At 35.9% G+C, this 22218-nt stretch overlaps 1 protein-coding gene across 2 annotated transcripts; it reads right to left on the bottom strand.

The window, feature by feature from the left end:
- Positions 1 to 1285: 1285 nt before the first annotated feature.
- On the bottom strand, positions 1286 to 21987 carry LOC122016948 (embryogenesis-associated protein EMB8-like). Of its 2 annotated transcripts, none has more exons than XM_042574388.1 (14): positions 21675 to 21987; positions 21483 to 21572; positions 18902 to 18990; positions 18100 to 18200; positions 17431 to 17520; positions 7378 to 7500; positions 6136 to 6213; positions 5647 to 5732; positions 5441 to 5489; positions 3874 to 3930; positions 3679 to 3809; positions 3504 to 3587; positions 2072 to 2141; positions 1286 to 1938 (listed from the first exon to the last, which is right to left on the bottom strand). In XM_042574388.1, the coding sequence occupies exons 1-14, from the start codon at positions 21926 to 21928 to the stop codon at positions 1465 to 1467; spliced, it is 1776 nt and encodes a 591-aa protein (XP_042430322.1). In that variant the 5' UTR covers positions 21929 to 21987; the 3' UTR covers positions 1286 to 1464. The 2 variants fall into 2 exon arrangements, with proteins under 2 accessions (XP_042430322.1, XP_042430323.1); XM_042574389.1 differs by having other exon boundaries at positions 18902 to 18963.
- Positions 21988 to 22218: the final 231 nt, after the last annotated feature.

Here is a 22218-nt window from a genome sequence, read left to right as displayed (position 1 = left end):
CGTGATCCGATCGTAAATACTAGTGGCACATCCCCTAGATTATAAAAATGATCCAAGAAATTTTACTTCCTATTTTCCGGGTTGGACAAAAGAGATTGGTCTGATATTACCTTAATGTAAACTCCAATAGATAATATGTTTTTATTCTCAATTGCCTGATTTACTTATTAATGCTTAGTCAACCCATCGTACGTTTAGTTTACTTTAAAGAAATCAGTACTTTTAAGTTGACTCAATATTTCAATCTATTAAATTTGTTTGAGGATTTTTTTGATCATACAAGCTTCTAGGTACTCTGTTTAGAAAATTTTCTCAAAATCTATATACTAAGTCTTCAATGTTGTCGGTGTTTCCCATCCTTGAATCCATTTGCTCTGAGTCTCTAAGTCATCAAACCAATAATTGTACTTGATCACGTGTGTTACTAGCTCCTAGCAACTGACCTCTTAATCAATCTTGACCTCTTGAACTTTTGATCATCTCAACATCCAGGCCAACCTTGACTTCTTATTACTTCCAATCATCCTATTAAGCTTTTGGTCAACCTTAACCTCTTAGACTTCTTGTTAATCTACTAAACTGAATCTCCTCTTGAAATTTTCAGTCAATTTATCAACTTTGATTTGTTAGAGTTTCAGTCAACCTATGCAATTCGCACACTCAACACACAAATCATAAACAATATAAACCTAATTTAAAACCATTGCCAACCACTTAACTTAGAGCATAATTAGACCCTCACAATATAGGTCATTCATATATATAATGATTTGAAGTAGGGTTTACTGTGAGACAAGATAAGTGTTCCGTATACTATAAATTTAGTTTTGGAGTTTTAGATATCCATCTTGCATAGGTAACGAATTTTGTTTGAATTTGAGGTGAGAGTTATAATGGAACAATATAAGTGTTTCAGATGGCATGAATTTGAGTAGCAGTTTGAGATAAAGCTTGAAGTGGAGACAATTCAAGTGCCACACACATCGAGGAGGTTTTAAAAAATGTAGCATTAATCTTGAGACTTAACTCCTAGCCAACATTTTAATTCACATGAGTGAGTTTCAGTACTTATCCTAAAACCATCAAAGTAAATAAACCTGAATGATATGAAAGAAGTTGATCACGTTAAGCATTAACAACCAACATAAAAATATTTACTCAAGTATGTAACCTTTCATAGCATTTCTCCATATAGCTGCCCCGCCCCAGACAGTCTCCCTGATAGGCACTCAGATAACAAAGAACCAGATTTAACTTGAGTGATGGAGCAACTCTGACAGTTCTCTAAGGTGAATCTCATAGATATTATTCAGTATTATAATCATCCATTGCGAATCATGAAATCATACAGGATTTCATCAAATGATAGATACTGGTAAATCCTTCATTGAGTTTGAAGGTTGATTATTGGTGTAGCCAATAAAGTAAGATTACAATACCATTTAGCCTATAAAGAAATACCTCCTATCTTCTAAGCCATCCTACTGGGAGAAAACCCCTAAGCTTTTTCCTGAAGACAAAAGAAAGTGCAGAACCAAGTAGAGGCCAAGTTGTGACAATGGCGATATAAGCTAACAGCCACCTGGAAATATCATAGCACCGCAACAGCTGATTTAGAGATCTCTTCACTGGTGCAGTCATATCATGGATGGTTTTAGTAATGTCTTCAGCCTCCTCTTTGTGAGCTGGCTCCACCGGCTCAGGGCTGATCATGTTTACAGTTGGATCTGATTTTTTGACACTAAGCACACCATCATCCTCAGGTTTGCTGTCAGAGGACAATCTATCAACATGCAAGTCGTCTTTGGTCACGAGTTCTGTTCCTGTTCTTGTTCCTTCAGTAATTATTGGAGCAACTATTCCATCTTCCACTATATTAACATATGGGGCCTTGTCAATGTCTGACTCGAGAGAATGATGCATACCAAAGTTTTGTGTCTGCATCAATTGTTTATATTTGATCAAAACTGATGATTATGTCAATTAACTCATGACTAGTGATTATGGACCCATATTGCTAAATCGAGTCTCGATGTATTAGTATACCATATATTGAGGTTTAAAAGGCTACCTTTTTCTGTCGATGCATGAATGGACTTGAATGTAGAACATCAAGGTATTCGACAACTGCTCCAACCCACCTGCAAAAGAAAATTCAGTTACTTGAAGAGTACAAGAATTGAATTCCATATTTTATGATGTGTTTACTTCACAAAATGAAATAAACAAGGAATGAAATAACTAAAATAGTTGGGGCATAAATAAGAATGATTATTTTTAAATTTACTTTATTAAATATAATAAAAAAAGGACAGTCCGGTGCACGAAGTTCCCGCCATGCGGGGCTCCCGGGAAAGGATCCATTGTACGTGGTCTTACCCTGTTTCATTAAATATAATACACAGAATAATTATTTTTGTATTTGATTTGTGTTTTGTAGGAATATTATGGGTATAAATAAGGAATAACTCCACCAGAATGAAATATCCCATTAGGTCTCACTCAGTCAACCCATTCCTGCTCGTTTGGTCCATCATGATCTGCCTACCAAGTTTCTGACCAGTTGATTTAAGCAACTTAATCGACTTGCTTGGCCTATTTGATTCGCCTAATAGCACTAGCCTGATTAGCCCATTGGCTCTATCTACCTACTCACTTTCCCCGAGTTGGCCAATCCACTTGATTCATCTACCTCTACCTGGTTCAACTAGCAGGGCTAGCCTACACCAACCTAGTCTGCCATATCTAGTCAATTTGATGGGTTTAACTCTCCTAATTCATTTAGTCCGCCTAGTTCATTTACTTCACTTGATCCATTTGACTTGCCAATGCATATGGCCTACTTAAGTCGCTCGGCCCATCCAACCCAACTAGTCTGTCCATCCCTATCGTCTAGCCCGAACCACTCATCATATTTAATCCATCCACCCAATCAACCCATTTAGTCATTCAAACTATGTACTTCATGGCAAACTAAATAAGGTAGAAATAATTATTGTTAAGAGAATGGAATAGAGTATAAATAAATATTCTTGAAAAAGAATAATAACAAAGAAGGATGAACGAGGAATAACAATGTCATGAGAATTGATATTCCAAGTTTATTTGTGATTAATGTAACAAACATAGAATATTTATTCCATGAGAATTAATAAGGAATAAATAACTATTGCTATGAACCACACACACCATTATTAGTGGGTTAAGAAGATAATTCAGAATAACACGGGCATGGAGTCTCAAAATACAAGGGCACGAACGTATAGAATCAGGAAATACATTAGAGCTCCAAATAACGTAACATGCATTTGTTTAATGGATTTTGTGCCAAACCATCATGTTAAACTTCTTAATTTCTATGTTTAGTCAGCACAGCAATGAAAATGTTTAGAAGAGTGCCTGCTAAAATGGCTAACAGGTTTTTCTTCATCTGGCAGGAATTCTCAATGCCTCCAAAAAGTAGAAATGATGACAATGAAGATAGCTAGTGAAGATGCAAGTACCATAGACTTTTTGCTGTTAGCCCTTTGAAATATGCAAGATGTCCACCATGTGTTGTAGTTGCTAATACAACATTTTTGTTTGCCCTATGAAATAGGTGAACTGAGAAGAAAGAAACAAAGGTATGTCTTGCAAAACATAATATCTTCAGAGAGAAAATGCTTTTTGAAAATTTACCTGCATTCATCCCAGGGAATTGCTTCTCTCGTACAGACTGGGTCATCTAATGCATTAATGCACAACAATGGAACAGCTACCTTTCCAATAAAATTGACACTGCTACAGCATCGATAGTAGGTATCTACAGTCTGAAAAAAATATAGTATATTTTCAACCCGCAAAATTGATTCCAGACAAGTCAGATGAAAGTACCTCAAACCTCCCAACATGACAAGTGGCATGATTGTCAAAGTCACGGACAGAGGTTGACTGCAAAAGTAGCAGTGGAAAATAAACAGAAAAGTCATTCAGTAAGTCAAATATTTATCAAATTAAAGTGATATTTCATCCACATCAAGTTCAAGTTCAAAGCTGAGTTTACTCTATTGAGGTACCGCTCTTACTGCTATTGTGGTTTTTACAACACAGTGCAAATAAAACAAAATAGCATTTAGTGAACCTAGAAAAAAAAAATACAACTTCCCCTAAGAAGAAATTGAATCTCAGAAAACCATGCTTAAATCCTAGCCAAGAAAAGAAACAACTTATGGCATTTTACCATTTTGTGTATCCAAAATTCAATATTACTTGGAACACCCACCATACCTTGGAATTTACCAAAAGCACACTTTATCAAAGTGAAAAGTCAAAAGTACCATTCCGCTCATCTACCTGCTCTCCAAACCATGCAGAAAATTGACCCGTCTAAACTGTCGCCAGAATGGACTGTGTTTATGCTCATAAAATGTCTAAATTTGTGCTGGTGCAATCATTTCCCAAGTGGTGGAGTTCAACCAAATGGTGTTGGGAAAGTTGTAGGTCAATTGTACCTCAAGTGGTCAAGTTCAACCAAGTGATTTTGACATTTGAATAAAGAGTTTAAGTTAGATCTATTTTGTGTTTATTGACAAAGTTTATCAAGTGTGCAAGTAGAGATTACTTGACAAGTTATTGCAAGTGAAATGACAGATGTCCAAACATGTCAAGCTTGACTGAAAATTTGGCTCATGAGTGATTAGAAACTTGGCAAATGAAAGTACAGCCAGGTCAAGAGTAATAGGATGTTTGGCGGCTGGAAGTCTTGGTAGGTGTCACAATTGGTCGAATATCAAGCAGACAAGGAAGACTTGCAGGTGAGACCTCTTGGCAAAGAAAAAGCCAGAAGCAAGGCTTCTTGGTAGACAAGGAAGATCCAGAGTTGTGAACTCTTGGCAAGTAAAGTCTTAGTTGTGAGAGTCAAGTGACTTGTACTTTGGGTTCAAGTAGATCTTAGACTTAGGCGATGACTCCATCTTACATTAATCGTAGTCAATGATCCAAGCTAAGCGAATGGAGGTTGGTCTCAATCATTTGGAAGTTTAGAAGCAAATAATCAAATAATTAACTCTATAATTAAATAAAGATTTATTCGTTGGTGCACTGACTTAGATTAAAGCATGCAACTGATGAAGCACACTGATTCTTCATCAGAGGATATCTACTTTGTCTTTCGGACATTTCATCAGCACATATACCAGTCGATTGCTAATGTAGTTCAAAGCAAAAGTGAGAAGAGTTTCATCTCCAATAATAATGACTTGCTACATTTTGGGTGCATAATTACTGGTCAGAATTGAAAACAAATGCATGGGACTGCATCAAATGTTGGTCTATCATATCAGATAGTCTTTCTCCATCAACTTACGTAGCAATTGTTTCTACATTAACATCCCAATTAATTACTATTCAATCCTACATATGTTCACTTCTGATTGTAGTGTTTCAACACGTTCAATTTTACCTTTCTGATTCCCTCCCAGTTTGCGAGTCGAATCAATGTAGATTGATGCCTGAGGCAAAAGTATTGTCAGTCTATATCCAAAAATTAGTCTACTGCAGTATAGCCTTTGAGCATACTGTAAAATAATTCACAGAAGACAATTTTAAAAGAGATCCCCTGCATACTGTAAAGTAATTCACCAGGTATCAAGTTCAATGAGAACATACAATTGAGCATAACCTTTGAGACCGATTGCAAGAGCTTTGTCATACAATCGTTGCACAAGCTTACGAGAAATAAACCTGTCACCCACCTACAAGTAGGGATAAAACAAAGTTTACCACCTGAAAATATAGTCCAAGGAATCAAAATAGAAAATATTTATAAATCATCTAAGGCTACAAGAAATCTTCTGATTAGTTGTCGGCAACTATTTTAGTTCAAAATTGTGGAGTTATTAAAACTTCAGGAGGATTATGCGTTGATAAGCATTATCTGGATTTACACATAAAAGAAAATTTCCAATTCAAGAATTGTGGAACAAAGTTTTATGCTTCCCAAGTCAAACAGATAAAATAGGTTGAACTTTTCTTCCATTGTAGAATGCTCCCTAAGATGAAAGGCAAAAAAGACAAACATATGAGTTCAATGAGTTTCTATTCATTTCAAAACAATGTTGCTTCTACAAAGTATAGAGGTGAGGTAAGCCATCTAACCACTAGATCCCATGGTGAGCAAATAGATGTGGCACCAGCAAGAGGTGTATTCTCCCCTTCTTCTCCAAGATACTTGACCTACCATTGCCAAAAAAAAAATTAAAAATTAATTCATAGAAAGTTGCAATCAGTAAGGAAAAAATGCAGTTGGATTCTAAAAATAACATAATCACCAAGAAATAATTCATGATAAACAAGAGAAGTTCCTAGCATGACCGAGATTTACCATTCCATGTGATGACCAAAACAAACATGGCATTGAGCAGCACCAAAACGTTGGCCTGTGCAGCAAAGTGCCAAGAGTACTATGAACGTACCTTGCAATTCAGGGGATTTCCAACTGGAGAAGGTTTTTGTCTTAGGTGAGCAAGCACATGATTTTAGCTTCCATAAAAATAAGTTTATTATTACTGTTATAGTTTATAAGTGAATAACTATAATTTATTATATCAGTAAATAACATTTTAATTAATTATATATGAGTAGATAATTCTAAGTTACAAATAAATTAATAACTAATTATAATAACAAGTAACAATAAGTTATTTACCAGCAATTATTCACTTATATCTTAGAGTAAATTTTTACTAGAAATTGTTCACATTAGTAGTAATTGTCAATAAATTATAATTATAATTATAATTATAATTACAAGTCAAGTATCAATGAATTAATAGTAAATAATCAATTATAATTATCAGCAATTAATTTTAATATAAGTAAATTATAATTAAATAAAAATTAATTATAATAAAATAGTTAATTAAAAGTTATAACTTGTACCAGCTAAAATTAATTATGTTATCATTAACAATTCAATTAAATAAGTATTAAAATCATAGCAATATGACATGATAAAATACCAAAACCATATTGTTCTAGTCACACACTAAAACTTCAACACACTTCAACATTTTAAACTAGGTTCCATGAGTTCCAAACCAACCTAATAAAGAATTAATTCTCCTTAGTAAAAAAAGGAAAATACTTAAATGTGGTGAAGAAACTTGAAAATGTTTTAGGCAAAAAGTTGTACAATATTGGTAAGGGTTTTAGGATTATTATTGCTATATTTTCTTTAAAATATAAAAAATACACTCAAAAAGGTTCATTTACTAACAATTTTAAGATTGTTGAAGACAATCCCAAATCAACATGTGCATTTCAAAAAGACAATCCAAGAGAAAAATTAGATCTACAAGTCTATGCCTATTGCTAGTTTTAATAGTTATGTTGCTGTACCAAAATATTTGCTCCAATGCTTGTCCCAACAGCAAAAATAGGAGCTTTGGGATATTCTTGATGAAGATAGTTAATGACTTCACGGAGATCTTCTGTCCATCCAGCATTATAGAAGCAATCAGACTGTCAAAATAGCACTTCATGTTAGCTCTTAAAACAGAATGATATTTCAATTATTCTGTAGCCCATGCAAAACTTGTTGCCTTAGGGGCACTTCTCCAGCATAATGTTCATTGTCAGTATGCTATCTAAAAATAATAATTCATGCCTTTGAAAATTTGCTAACCTGATTATGAGCATGAAATAGGGAGTCCCTAGTGCAAAACTTGTTGCCTTAGGGGCACTTCTCCAGCATAATGTTCATTGTCAGTATGCTATCTAAAAATAATAATTCATGCCTTTGAAAATTTGCTAACCTGATTATGAGCATGAAATAGGGAGTCCCTAGTTAGAAAGTTTCTTTAAATGATGATTATGAAGCACAACTTAATCGTTTCATAAGCATAAATGTACATTTAAAAAGTACAGAAACAATGAACTAATCATCCACACAAATATCCATAAAATACAAATCAGTGTCTGAATATTCAGTCTGTACTACCCATCTGAGCATAAGTTAGCAAATCTGAACCACATCAGAATGATGAAAATTGGGTTATCTTTTTGTGTTGTTTAAGTTCAACCCCTTCCTGCATCTATAAAACCCTCCTTCAATCTTTCTCCCTTAAGTTGTCTTTTCCTCTCTTATTCTCTCCTAATTTCTCTAATCAACATCAGCTGCTCTTACACTCTTGTTTCTTTTTTATTCTTGATTTGTGAAGTTCACAAGGTGAGCCTTTTGCTTGGAGGAGGTAATTAATCATTTCACAAGCATAAATATACATCTACAAAGTACAAAAACAATGAACTAATTATGCTCAGAAATATTCTTGAAATAAAATTTTATTTGAAGTTTTAATTCATACCATTCACCTAAACATAAGTAGGCACTCCAACTAGTGTTTAAAATACCGTGCTGAGCCGGTCAAAACGGTCGGCACCAACACAACCCCAACACCAAGCCCCTTACAACTGGGAGGGGTCACGCGACCCCACGGCCGCAACGAAGGGGTCACACAACCCCGCAACAGCAACAGAGGGGTCGCACGACCCCCGCAACAACAACAAAGGCGTCGCACGACCCCACAGTTGTTGCAGAAGCGTTATGCGACCCTGCGGTCGTCGTGGAGGGGTCGCGCGACCGTACAACCATGTGACCGCCACAGAAGAGTCGCGCGACCCCCACGACCGCCACTGAGAAGTCACAGACCTTGTGGTAGCGTCGAAGTCGCATAAACTCGCAAGTACTGTCAAATTTCAATTTTTTTAATTAAAATTTAGGTTAATTATTTTAATGAACTCTTAGCTATGATGGGGATAATTTAAAGAGATTTTATTAAATCCTAATAAAATTATCTAATTAATTTTATATTTCTTTTATTTTAATTTAAAAATTATAATAAAATTTTTTATTTATTTATTTATCTATTTTCATATCTTTCCTTATTTTAAAAGATTATTTTTTATATTTATTTTTTAAATATTTATGTTAAATATTTTATTTTTTAATTAATATATTTTATATTTAAAAAATACTGAAACTATATCGGCACGGCACGATACAGTACCGAAACCGTATCATTCCAGTCTAGAACCGAAACCTCGGCACGGGTCGAAATTTTAAACCTTAGCACCAACTCATATTAGAATGATGAAAATTGGGTTGTCTTTCTAGTGCAAATAAAAATAAATGGTGTGTCAATCTGTGAATACAAGTGAATATATAGATGCCAACAATAAATAGGTCTCTATAAGCTCTAAAATCTTTTGTGTTGTTTTATTCCATTCCTGCATCCGTAAAACCCCTCTCCACGCCTTACTCTTCCTTAAGTTCTATTTTTCTCTCTCACGCTCTCTTAACATCTCCTAATTTTCTTCTCAATATTAAACGCTTTGAATCTCTTAGTTCCTTTTTAGAGGCTAGACTGGTGAAGTTGATGAGGTGAACCTTTCTCTAAGAGGAGGTTTTGGCAAAATTAGCCAATACTGAAATGTTTGATATATTATCTTGTTAATATGCACTTGATTTTATTCTGTTTTCCGATTCATTTATTAATACTATACTTGATTGCACACAATTATATTTAATAGTTGTATTTGAGTTTTATGTCTTATAAGAAATTATAAGAATGGTTAGTCATTTATTTACCCCCTCTACTCAGTCATTAAATACTGCAATCGGTATTAAAGAAAAGCTTCAACATTTGAATTAACAACTCAAGGAGAAATGACTTCTCAAGAGGGACAATCAACCTCTAGGACACCATTGTTTGAAGGACTAGAATGAAAACACACTCCAAAGAGGAATTTAAAGTGGGGATGGCATTTAGACAAGGTTTCAAAGATCCAATAAATTAAGGAAAGCTCATGGATTTGCAAAAATAGAGTGGAGAACAAAAAAAGTCAAGCAGATGGAAGAGCAACCATCACTATCCAACATGGGTTATCAATGGAAGAGTTGAACAAAGTGAGGCAATACTGAAATACTAAGAACTATAGGAGAAACTCAAGACAGCCAAGAGAGCCATCTAAGTAAAACAGTTGCAGAACTTCAAGATGCAAGATGGAGAATCTATGGACCAAATGCCTAGAAGGTATAAGAATATATACAATGAGCTATTTACAAATGGAAAGAAGATTGACAGTCAAAACTTAATCGGATATATAGTGAAGATATTTCCTCGAATTTGTTGTGCACCTCAATAGTGAATGCATATAAAGTAACATAGGATCTAAAGTCTTATTTGTTAAATGAGGTCTTTTACACAGTATAACTTAAGGAAGAATCAAATCTAAGTTAAAGAGAGACAAAATTCATATATAGCATTAGAGGCCAAGGAAGAATAAAGAGAGAAAAATATCAAGAAGACCTATAAGAAAGGTGTTGAGGTGACTAATCGTCCTCTTTAACATTGGATGACAGCGATGAATATTCTCAACATAGCACATATGGTAAAGAGAATGATGACAAAAACAGGAACATGAGCACAAGCAACATCAAAAGGATGAATACAAAGCAAGGGATGAAGCAAGTATAAAGAAAAGGACAAAAGTATTACATACTTCAATTGCAATGAAAAAGGTTGTTGAATACTTCCGAAGATTCCTTTGATTGTAGGGATTATGATTCATTGTATTTCCTTGATTGTAGGGATTGAGATCAATCTTGATTGTATTCCCTTGATTGTAGGGATTGAGATTGATTTTTTCTTTTTCTTCCTTATATATATAAATACCTACATGTAGGCAGATTAATAGTTGATCCGGCAGTAAGGACGGGGGACCCCCTTTGAGGGGAGTCAATGACATGTAGAGGTCAAAAGTCAAAAGGGTCAGCATGAGCTCCGGCTGACCGGAGAAGGGTTGGGCCGATCGGAGAAGGGTTGGGCCGACCGGCCGAACAGGTCCTGGCGGAATCAAAGATAATCCGTCGAGGAGGCGGGTTTCCGACGCTCATGGTGAACAGGGTCGCCGGGCCGAGCGGGTAGCCCGCTCGGCCGAGGCGTAAAGCACAATGTTGTGAAGGAACAGTCTCAGCCGAGCACGCGATGGAGTGAAATCTTCCCGGTCGGACCGATACCTATGCCCGGTCGGACCGATGCCTGCCGAGCAGATGGACGCTCGGCGCGGGGAAAGAGGAGACAAAAGGACAAGGGGACATTGGGGAACATCTTCTGACAACAGGCATGTTCGACGACCAGGTCATACGCAGAATCTTACGACGGAAGGTTCTGCCGTCCCATCAGAGAGGTTCTCGGACTGTAGCAGTATGGTGTCAGGCATACTCCTCTGGTAAGCCCATACTAAGGTATGGGCAAAGGACACGTGTACGCCTCGGTAGGTGTGCATAAGCCTCCCCACAGCTCTATATAAGAGCCCTTAGACTTCGCCGGAGGTACGCAATCTCCCATATTCAAAGCTACTTCATCGTTTTCCTCTTGCCTGACTTGAGCGTCGGAGGGTCGTCGCCGGGAACCCCTTCCCGGCCCGACTTCTTTGCAGGTTCGCCGGAGCTCCATTCAGCTGGTCAGAGATAGAGGAGAGCGCCACGTCCCCAGCGTCCGTCGACTCAGCGTTCGGACAGGATCAATAGTGATATAGAGAGATTTTTTCCTTCTCTTCTACATGGTATCAGAACAAGGTTAACCCTTCTCGGACCTAATTTTTTTCTCCTTTCTCTACCCCACTACCAGAAACCCTAATACTGCTAAGTCGCTTATTGTTGTATCACTACCAGCCCTCTCCTTTCGTCCTCATCTTTATCCTCTGTTCATCTAGCCAATGGTACCTATTCTCCGATTACAGGAATAGATGTTCTTAGGTCCAATGCAAATATCACTTTTGATAATGTTCTCTTTGCACCTAAATTTCCTAACCATAAGTCAACTAACAAAAACTCACAACTATTCTGTATCTTTTTATCCATCCTATTATATTTTTCAGGATCTGCAAACGAAGAGGATGATTAGTGGAGGATATAAGTGTGATGGTCTATACTATCTGGATTCGGTAACACCTATGATTTCCCGAGCACTCTCAGCAACTGTCTCCTTATTGGTGGCATTGTCGTCTAGTCACCCATCTTCTTCGCTCTTAAAAGTTTAGTTCCTATTTAGATTTCCAGTGCTTCTTTTCCTTCTAGAATTGATATGCGTAGTTTTTTGCATTTGAACTTGTTCATTGTGATGTTTGGGGACCTTGTAGACATGAGTCTAGAGGGGACTTTCAGTACTTTATAATTTTTGTTGATGATTATTGTTGCATGACGTGGTTATATTTACTCAAAAATAGGAGTGAGGTATGAGGTGTTAACATCATTTTATAATGAAATAAAAATCCAATATTATGTTATCTTCCACATTCTTCATACCGATAATGCACTTGAGTTTATTCAGGATGTTGTGTCTACATTCTGTGATTCTCATGGCATAATTCATCAAACCTCTTGCTCATACACTTCCCAACAAAATGATGTTGCTGAACACAAATACCATCATATTTTAGATGTAGCTCGTACTCTTCTTTGTTGCATGCATGTTCCTAAGTTTTTGTGGGGTGATGTTGTTTTCATAGCCTACTTTCTCATAAATAGGATGTCGTCTACAGTGTTACATGGGGATATCCCCTTCTCTTGTCTTCATCCTGACAAATCTCCTTTTTCAGTGTCTCCTCGCGTATTTGGTTGTGTTTGCTTTGTTCATAATTTTATTCCTTGCTTGGATAAATTGTCTTCTCACTTTATTAAATGTATCTTGCTTGGATATTTTCACACACAAAAAGAATATCATTATCTTGACCCACTCACAAAATACAGTTATACCTATGTTGATGTTACATTTTTTGCTAACCATACTTTTCTCCACATCTGGATAAGACACATGATACATTAGCATCTCCTCCATTACCTATCCCACCATCCATCTCTCCCACTACAGATACTCCGTCTACTAGACCATTATAGGTGTACACACAGCGTGCTCGGCTAGAACCATATTCATGTCCCTCACCTCCTCTTCTTGTAACTCTTGATGCTCCTCACTCTTCCGATATTGATCGGTCTATTGTTCTTCGTAAAGGTATTCGGTCTTGCACTACTCATCCTTTGTCTAATCATATCTCATTTGATTACCTTGGTCTTGCGTTATGTGCTTTTGTTGTTTCTCTATCATCTACAGAAGCTACTTTGAGGTTTATCAACACTCGGCTTAGCAAACTGCAATGGAGGAGGAAATGTTTGTCCTTATCTCTCGTGGTACGTGAGAATTGGTGGTTGCACCACCTTCTGTTGATATTGTTGCTTGTCGTTAAGTGTTTACTCTGAAATTTAAAGCTGACAATACTATTGATCGATACAAAGCTCATCTGGTGGCCAAAGGATTTACACAAACTTATGGTGTTGACTACTTTGAGACGTTCTCTCCTACTATCCGCCTGAATTCTATTAAAGTTTTCTTCTCCTTAGTTGTCAATCAATCGTGGCCAATGTATCAGCTAGATATAAAGAGTGTCTTCCTTTATGGCGATTTGCACAAGATTATTTTTATGGAGCAACTTCCAGGCATGTTGCTCAAGGGGAGAATGCTACTATAGTATGCAGACTTAAAAAGACTATTTAAGGTCTTAAACAAAGTTTCAGAGCCTAGTTTGATAAATTCAATAATATAATCGGAGTTGTAGGCTACAAAAAGTGCAAATCTGATCATTTTGTGTTTGTACGACAGAGCACGAATGAGATTATTATTCTTATTGTTTATATTGATAACATCCTAATATCTAGGAGCGATATATATGGGATAGAGGAAACTAAGGGAGCGTTTGGTTCTTTCCTAGGAATAGGAATCGGAATGGGAATCATAGTATTGTGGAATGGGAATGAGTATGAGCATGGATATCACTCTTAAAAGCAATGTTTGGTTAGTTGAATATTTTCTATCGGAATAAATTAAAATTTGCTTTTTTACCCTTAAAGGAAAATAAGAGAAAAAATTAGATGTGAGAGATAGTTGAATGTGAGAGAAAAATATGATGAGAGAGAAAGTATGATGAGAGAGAAAGTGTGATGGGAAAGAATGAAGAGAGAGAAAGTGTGATGAGAGAAAATGAGGAAAGAGAGTGATGGGAGAGAGCATGATGATAGAAGATGAGAGAGAAAATATGATGAGAGAGGATGAAGAGAAAAAAAGTGTAATGAGAAAAAATGAGGAGAGAGTGTGATGGGAGAAATTGAGGAGAAAGAAAGTATGATGAGAGAGAAAGTGTGATGAGAAAAAATAGGAAAGTAAGTGTGATGGGAGAAATTGAGGAGAGAGAAAGTGTGTTGAGAAAAAAGGGAAAGAGTGTGATGGGAGAGATTGAGGAGAGAGAAAGTGTGATGAGATAGAAAGCATGATGAGAGAGAAAGTGTGATGAGAAGAAAGAGAAAAGAGAGTGTGATGTGAGAGATTGAGGAGCGAGAAAGTATGATGAGAGAGAAAGTGTGATGAGAAAAAAAAAAGAGGGAAGAGAATGTTGCAAGCGCCAGGCACCCTTCGAGCTGATCCAGCCCGTGGGGGCAAGAGGGAAGAGAATGTGATGGAAGATATTAAGGAGAGAGAAAGTGTGATGAGAGAGAAAGTGTAATGGAAAAAAAAGAGGAAAGAAAGTGTGATGAGAGAGATTAAGAAGAGAGAAAGTAGGTGATAAAATGAGGAGAGAGAAAATATGATGAGAGAGAACAAGGAGAGAGAAAGTGACATGAAAGAAAAATTAAATAAATATATTTTGATATTTGATATTTAGGGAGAAAATTTTAATTTTGGGTCAAGGGTATTTTTGGAATAAGGGAATATTTTAATTGTTGAAAATAGAATAATAACTCATTAAAGGGGGGGAGACATAGGAATGAGTCATTATCCAATTATAAGGATTCATTCCCTTATTTGTACTTCCATTCCTATAATCTAAACATCAACAATGGCAATCAATGATTGCTATTCTCATTCTCCACTCTTATTCTCCTAAACCAAACACCCCTAAGAAGTATTTGCAACAATAGTGAAGAGGGATATGGGATGTCCTAAGTATTTCTTGAGAATTAAAATTGCTCATAGCAAATCTACAGTTTAATTATGCCAATGGAATTATACTACAAATTTACTCAAAGAAACTGGATTGCTTGAAACAAAGTCGGTTGATACGTCTATGGATATCAATTCAAATGTTTGGGATGATACTAGAGAGTTCTTTGAAGATAAGGCAAAATATAAATAGCTGTTGGGAAACTCATCTACTTAACAATAATGAAACTTGACATCGCTTTTGCAGTTGGAATAGTCAGTCATTTTATGAATAAGCCGAAGCAAGGATGCCGCTATCAGGATTCTTAAGTACATTAAGAAATCTCCAAAAGAGGGTTGTCATTTAAGAGGAATTGGCACCTAAAGATTGATGCTTATTCTAATGCCGACTATGATGGATCTAAGATCGACAAACGGACCAATTCTGGGTATTGCACTTATGTAGGGGCAAATCTAGTAACATGGCGAAGTAAGGAACAGACTATTGTTGCTAGGTGGATTATTGAAGCTTATTCTGATGCCGACTATGCTAGATCTAAGACCGACAGACGGTCCAATTCTGGGTATTACACTTATGTAGGGGAAAATCTAGTAACATGGCGAAGTAAGAAACAAACTGTTGTTGCTAGGTCGACTATTAAAGCTGAGTACAGAGTCATGGCTCACACCGTAACCGAGATGTTATAGAATTTGCTTGACGAATTAGTGTTCACATATAATGAACCTCTACCAATGTAATGTGATAACCAAGTAACCCTATTTTTCATGAGAGAACTCAGGGTGCATTTGGTTGAACGTTATCTTTGATAATCTTGGTTATCCAAGGTTATCAACGAAAACTCTGTTTAGTTTAGGCAATCGGTGATTCCCGAGTAATGATCCATGTCCGACACGTAAGCAAAAGGGGCATGCAATCCGAAATCGGAAAACCTTGGAAAAGTGAGGTTTTTCTTGATTCGGGGTTAACGAAATTTTTTGGTCAAAAATATCCTACGATATTTATACTTTGGGACAAAAATACCCCTAAAATTTATATAACGAAAATTTCATTTTAAATTATAAAAACTAAATAAAAATAAAAAAGTGATATTTTATTTAAAAAATAAAATTGTATTTTTGAAAATATTATATATATATATAGGAAAGTTAAGAAAAATACTAAAAAAACATAAAGTTCAGAAAAAAAAAATGTAAAGTTCAAAAAGGAAAATAATATGTATTGTTGGTTTTGTAAACGAGAGTAATATAGTAAAATATTAAATTAGGTTATACATTAAAACCTCAAAGCAAATAAATTTTATTGCATTACCTAAGTTGAACCAAACAACATTAGATTATGTTTTATTCCCCATCACCTTGGTTATATGATTACCTGATAATCGCATAACCAAGGTTATACATGATAACTTAAACCAAACGCACCCTAAGTATATTGAGGTTGATTGTCACTTTATTCGTGAGTATGTAATGAGATAGAAAATTACTGCTCTATTCACATCATCATTCAACCAAGTCGTTGATGTCTTCACTAAAGCATTAGGAGGAAAACGACTCTCAGAACTTTGTGACAAGCGGGTTATGATTGACATATATAATCTAGTTTGTGGGGACTGTTGAATACTTCCGAAGATTCCTTTAATTGTAGGGATTATGATTTATTGTATTCCCTTGATTGTAGGGATTATGATCGATCTTGATTGTATTTCCTTCAAGGTAGGGATTGAGATTGATTTTTTCTTTTCCCTCCTTATATATATAAATACCTATATGTAAGCAGATTAATAGTTATATAGAGAGATTTTTTCCTTCTCGTCTACAAAGGTCACTGTCAAAGCAATTTTCCAAATTGAAGAAAAAGGAAGAATAAAAGAAGAATAAGAAATCATTAAAAACAGCATAGGATGACACACAATCTGATTCATCCAATGAAGAAACACCTCCGAGACATTATCACCACTTGGCATTGGTGGTGATTCGATCTTGTGAAAAGCTCAAGTGACAAAGAGGACGATAATCCAAGTTTAATCATCATCAAATGACTCGAATAAGGGTAGGGTAATGAGGTAAAATCTCTCTCAATTGATACAATGTTAGGGGCTAAGGAAAAGTTGACAAAGTCATTATCTAAATCTGAGGATGAAGCCAAAATATATGAAAAAGAATAATCTTACTCTAAAACAAGGATAAACTAAAAGAGGTTAAATCTAGAGTAATCACATTTTAGAGCAAATGCTAGTGCTGCTACTAAAAAAAGACAATAGGAACTGAAGCAACTTCTTGATCATATCACTGACCATAGACATGCAAGATACGAACCGAAGCAGCATTGTCTAACTTATGGTAACAATCTAGCAGTAACTTCAAAGAATATGGTCCCATACTTAAGCAAAAATCTTACAGTAATTGAGATGCCTCCAAGGCCTCTATGATTGCTCACAACAACATGCCACCCGTGTTTTGCAATTGAATAAGTACAATGCCTTAGATACTGCCAAGTCAATGCAAAATTAGTTTTTTGATCAACAGAATCATTTACTTCAGCAAACATTAAGACTTAAGAAATAGATGGTATTTCCAGTTAGCAATGTATAAAAAGCAAGGGAACATTCCCATTAATAGGGCTCTAAGGTAACTTAGTTTCATTTTGATTTGGCCATGGTTCAAAATTCTTAACTTACATTCAAACACACTCCATTGCACAAAACAATAATCACAGTTGAAATTCTTATATCAAAACATGATGTCTGTCCAGATTGTTTGAGCTCTCTAATTGCAGCCACAATTATTGCATAAGAAAATCATTGTTATAGTTGATATTGAGATTTGGGGCTTTGCATCTGAGATTTCCATCACTTTCTAACTTTTGATGTAGTCTTCAGGAAGATAGACATACTTTTTCAAGAATTCATCCAAAAAATTAGTTTGACAAGCTAATTGAAATCCTTTGGCATCAATAACTAGAGGATGGTAATAATTTGAATTTTACAAAAACTGATATCACATTTATGGATTTATGGAAGTAAACTACTTTGCCACCAATATAGTCAACCTGAAAAAGGAAGCTTACAGGAGAAAAAGAATCACTTGTCAACCCTGGCACCACAACTGCAATTGGTGTCCTGTCATCTTTTGAAATGGGGATGTCAGTGAAAGAGGGCCCTCCTATAACTGCATATTGGGAATATGAATTATGAACTTTGCTCGTACAAAATTTATGAAGAACATCAGAAGTACACAAGTGTATCCTATCAGAAAAATTGATAGGAAAAATTGAACCATCCATAAACAAGTGAAATGGAAAATAAAGGTAAGGTATCTAATTATTAAACAGTCCAGTGACAATTTACTTCCTACTCACAATTATGTGAGAAAAGAAATATTCACGAGTGCTTTAGTTGAGAGTAAATCAGCATTTTATTCAATAGAAGTGAGAATAGTTATGCTTAGAAGAACAGTCAAACAACAAAAATATTGAAATAACAAAAAGTACAATTTGAATTCTGCACTTCAGAATAAACCAACTGTACCAAGAACTGATCACTTGAGTATTGATGAAACAGAGTTACTACCCATTTAGACAGAAATTGACTGAGATATCCATGGTTATCAACTTTTATATCAAGAATGCTAGCCCATTAAATATAAATGGTGCATTAAATTTGACTGCTGTCAATTCAATTCCCGTGTGCTAATTACATGTAGCAACCATCATCTTCATATAGAAAGCAGCAACAACCAGACAGCAAATTGTAAAAATATCAATACAATACACAGATAGGATAACAAAGCAGAGTAGACACCAATTTCATAGGTACATGTGGACTAGCTACAAGAATGGAAAAAGTTACGGACATTCAAATACTCCATACCATCAGAAGTGAGCAACCAATCCAATGCAACAGTTTCACCATCATGCACAGAGAATAGCTTCCTGGAATATAATAGGAAATTGCTGAAACTTCAAGAGAAAAGAAGAATCTTGTGACCACCCGCACCATGACAAATTAAATAGGCAATCATTGATCCAAGACGTTAATTTCCAAGTGAAGATGAAATAAATTGAAATTGATTGTAACAAATATTATACCTACTAACTGGTAAAGAAGTTAAGGCCTAGATAATTTGACAATGTTCCGAAATATTTCAGGAAAACTGAAAAAGAACAAAGTAATATGCTTAAATCTTTCATACATGACCTGACTAACATGTGAGCCTCCCTTGCTTTCCTAGTGGAAATATACATGCAAGGTAGATGCATAATGATGAGCGTAAGTCTACCAAACACTATGGTTATAGATGTTGAATGCATAGAGTTCGATTGATGCACTCCATAGTTCAACACACAATGAAGGGTGTTAAGAGTAGAACTAGCATGGGGTGTAGAAGTCGCACACTCCTGCAGATTTGGGGAAAAACTAGATGGCAATACATCTAATTCCATGCCCCAACGTCTGACCATACTAGCTGCCAACTAACTTGGCGTGATGTTATTCTCACCCTAACAAGCCCTACTCGGTGCTTCTAGAACCAACCTAGTACTATATCAAACTTATCTACCATATTTTCAGTCAAATCAACCTAGAGTTATGTCAAACCTTTAGGTGCTTTGTCATCCGACCTAGTATTCCTGACCTTGATCTTCTAGAAGGTGCGGGTCAATTCTATATATGCTGGCCTTTAATTAGTTACCCAATATTTCTCAAAGCTTGTGCATGTAAACTAGACTCCTTGATCATATAAGGAGATGTAAATGATCTTGCAAATGCATTATAGCAATGTTCTAGTATATGTTTAACAATGGCATAACAAGAATTTATCCATACAATCAATACATAGGCAATCTTGCCGAAGTGTGTAAAATTTGTTTTTCTTGGTTGATCTTGTTCTAGGGTCTAACGTATATTTAACAATGGCATAATAAGAATTTTATCCTTACTATCATGGACACAGGCTTGTTGAATCATGTAAGACATGTTTTGTTTATTATTTTGTGTCTTTCTCTTCTTCATGTACCCTATACGAGTCCAGGGCGGAGCTAGGATCTTAGTGTAGGCCACTAGGGTGCAAATAAATAAAAAATGTTCGCGAGTTTTTTGAGCTGGCTCGAAAAATATTTAATTTGTATTCGAAATTATCAAATTTGAGCCGAACTCAATGTTCGATAATTTTTTCAAGATGAATTTGAACCTATAATATTTTGTTTGATTGTTCGTGAGCCGCTCGTGAGCCAAAACTCAAATCGAACTTCGGTTACTTTTACACAATTTTAATTTAAATATGCTTAAATTAAGGTCCAAATAATTTAAGCCAAACTCAAATTAAGTCATTTCGAACTATAGTTCGATTTTACTTGAATAGATGTTTGAACAAGTCGAACCGAACTCAAATTTTATTTCAAACCGAGCTCGAGCCAATATTATTTGTATTTTTGAGCTTCAAAGAGAATTCGAATATCACGTATATTTTTCGAACTCGAACTCAAATATCAATATTTTTATATTATTCAACTCGATTATGTTTGTTTACGCAACAATATAATATAATTAATAAAGTAAAAAAATATAAAATCTTATAATCATAAAGCATCACAAAATAATTACTTTACAATTATTTCAAGTTGATCATCAAATATGATGAGATTAAATCTTGAGAAATCTTATAGATAAAACTTAGCTAGTTGCATCAATTTTTTCTTGTCAAAAGCAAAAAATGAATTTTGTGGGGCGCAAACAAGCTACCCAAAGGAGTAACTCTATGCCCGCCTATGAGAAATGATCATTTAACTCTTGAAATTGCATATCAATAACACCATAGAATAAATTAACACAATAGTAATGCAAATTTGTCACTTCTGATGGATCACGATGTTACACTTTAAATAAGTAGAAAATTAATTTCAATGTGATTGTATCTGTCCTTTATGGTTGTTTAGATTATGCAGGATCGTGAGATGGAAATATATCAAGAATTATCTTTCTAGTTCATCATTGATTTTGAATTGTAATGAATGCATTTTTATCTCAATGTGCTTGTAGTATTTGATGTAGATTTAATGGTGATATTTCAAAACATTATTCCAATGTGCAAGTGAAACATAAGTATCATAATCATATTCCAAATCCATTTTTATCTTGAACCAAAATCCCTTTTTTCTTGTCTCATTGGTGAATTAGGCATTTACTAGAAACGCTAAGATATCAGTTGCAATAAGAAAGCATAAAAAGAGCGAGCCAATCGAAGAGGAAAGGCATAGACAACATGTAAACTACAGGGGGAAAAAACTTTTGAAGAATCATTTGCCTGAGACTTCTTCGCATACGGACCATAATCTTATTAAAAAGAATGCTAGAAGCTAGCAAGAAACTCTTCGTTTTCCAATATAGCATATCGGATTCATAGTAAAACAGGAGGTAATGCAATTTGATCTCAAAAATACTTTTTGGTACCAACCTTCTATAAACAACCGACGGCGGCCTCCCAAAAAAATTCAAGAACACAGTTTGCAAATGAGGGCTCGAGAGCCACGGACTCGCCAAGTACCTGAAACCAATCGGAATAAGTACCGACCGCCCTTAAACCAATCCAACCCTGAGAAGCAAGCACAGTCGATCGAGGAGAGAACCAATTGAGCGTTAAGCTCACCTCCCGTGAAGGATTCGACACTTTGAGACGACCCCCTCGTAAATTTTGGACCTGGGATTGAAGGTTAGAACCACCTGGTCCCCCCGGAACCCCCGAAAGAGGTCGCCCAAGACGTGGATCTCGAGGAAGTTGTAGAGAAAGATCACAAGAAAGAGGAGGGCGGTAGCAAGAAAGTGCGCCACCGGAACAATGGAGGCTGCCTGGAAGAGAAGTCCGAAGGCTGATAATCCGTCGGAGCACGAGGAAGACGCCATGGCGTCCGACGATCCGTTCGAGGGCGAGAGAAACGAGGACAGAGCGGTCGACGTGGGAGGCAGCGATCGCGGAGATATAATATATAATTTACTGATTTGGTTGGCCTCTACTCTCTAGAGTTTTGTGGGACCCACTTGGTTCGCGAGGTTATATGCCACGCGGCAGTATTCTAGTCGTCGAAGAGATAGAATTAACAGTTTTCTCCTCGAGAGTGAATCCCTTTTCGGACTTGGTGGGTTGACGGTTGGGGTAGTAGACCGAATTGGTTGACGACTTTTGATGGATGGCG

The sequence above is a fragment of the Zingiber officinale genome, chromosome 8B (genome assembly GCF_018446385.1).
Source record: "Zingiber officinale cultivar Zhangliang chromosome 8B, Zo_v1.1, whole genome shotgun sequence".
Classification (NCBI taxonomy): Eukaryota; Viridiplantae; Streptophyta; class Magnoliopsida; order Zingiberales; family Zingiberaceae; genus Zingiber; species Zingiber officinale.
The sequence above is the reverse complement of the archived record's forward strand: the minus strand, read 5'-3'. Positions and strand labels throughout refer to the sequence as shown.

What these genes read in the sequence shown, in the direction of transcription:
- LOC122016948 (XM_042574388.1), bottom strand. Translation starts at nt 21,928, where the DNA reads ATGGCGTCTTCCTCGTGCTCCGACGGATTATCAGCCTTCGGACTTCTC. An exon ending in TGTCGAATCCTTCACGGGAG is followed by an intron (nt 21,573 to 21,674) that starts GTGAGCTTAACG and finishes GATTGGTTTCAG; the next exon opens with GTACTTGGCGAGTCCGTGGC. An exon ending in GCATTGGAGCAAATATTTTG is followed by an intron (nt 6,214 to 7,377) that starts GTACAGCAACAT and finishes TGGCAATGGTAG; the next exon opens with GTCAAGTATCTTGGAGAAGA.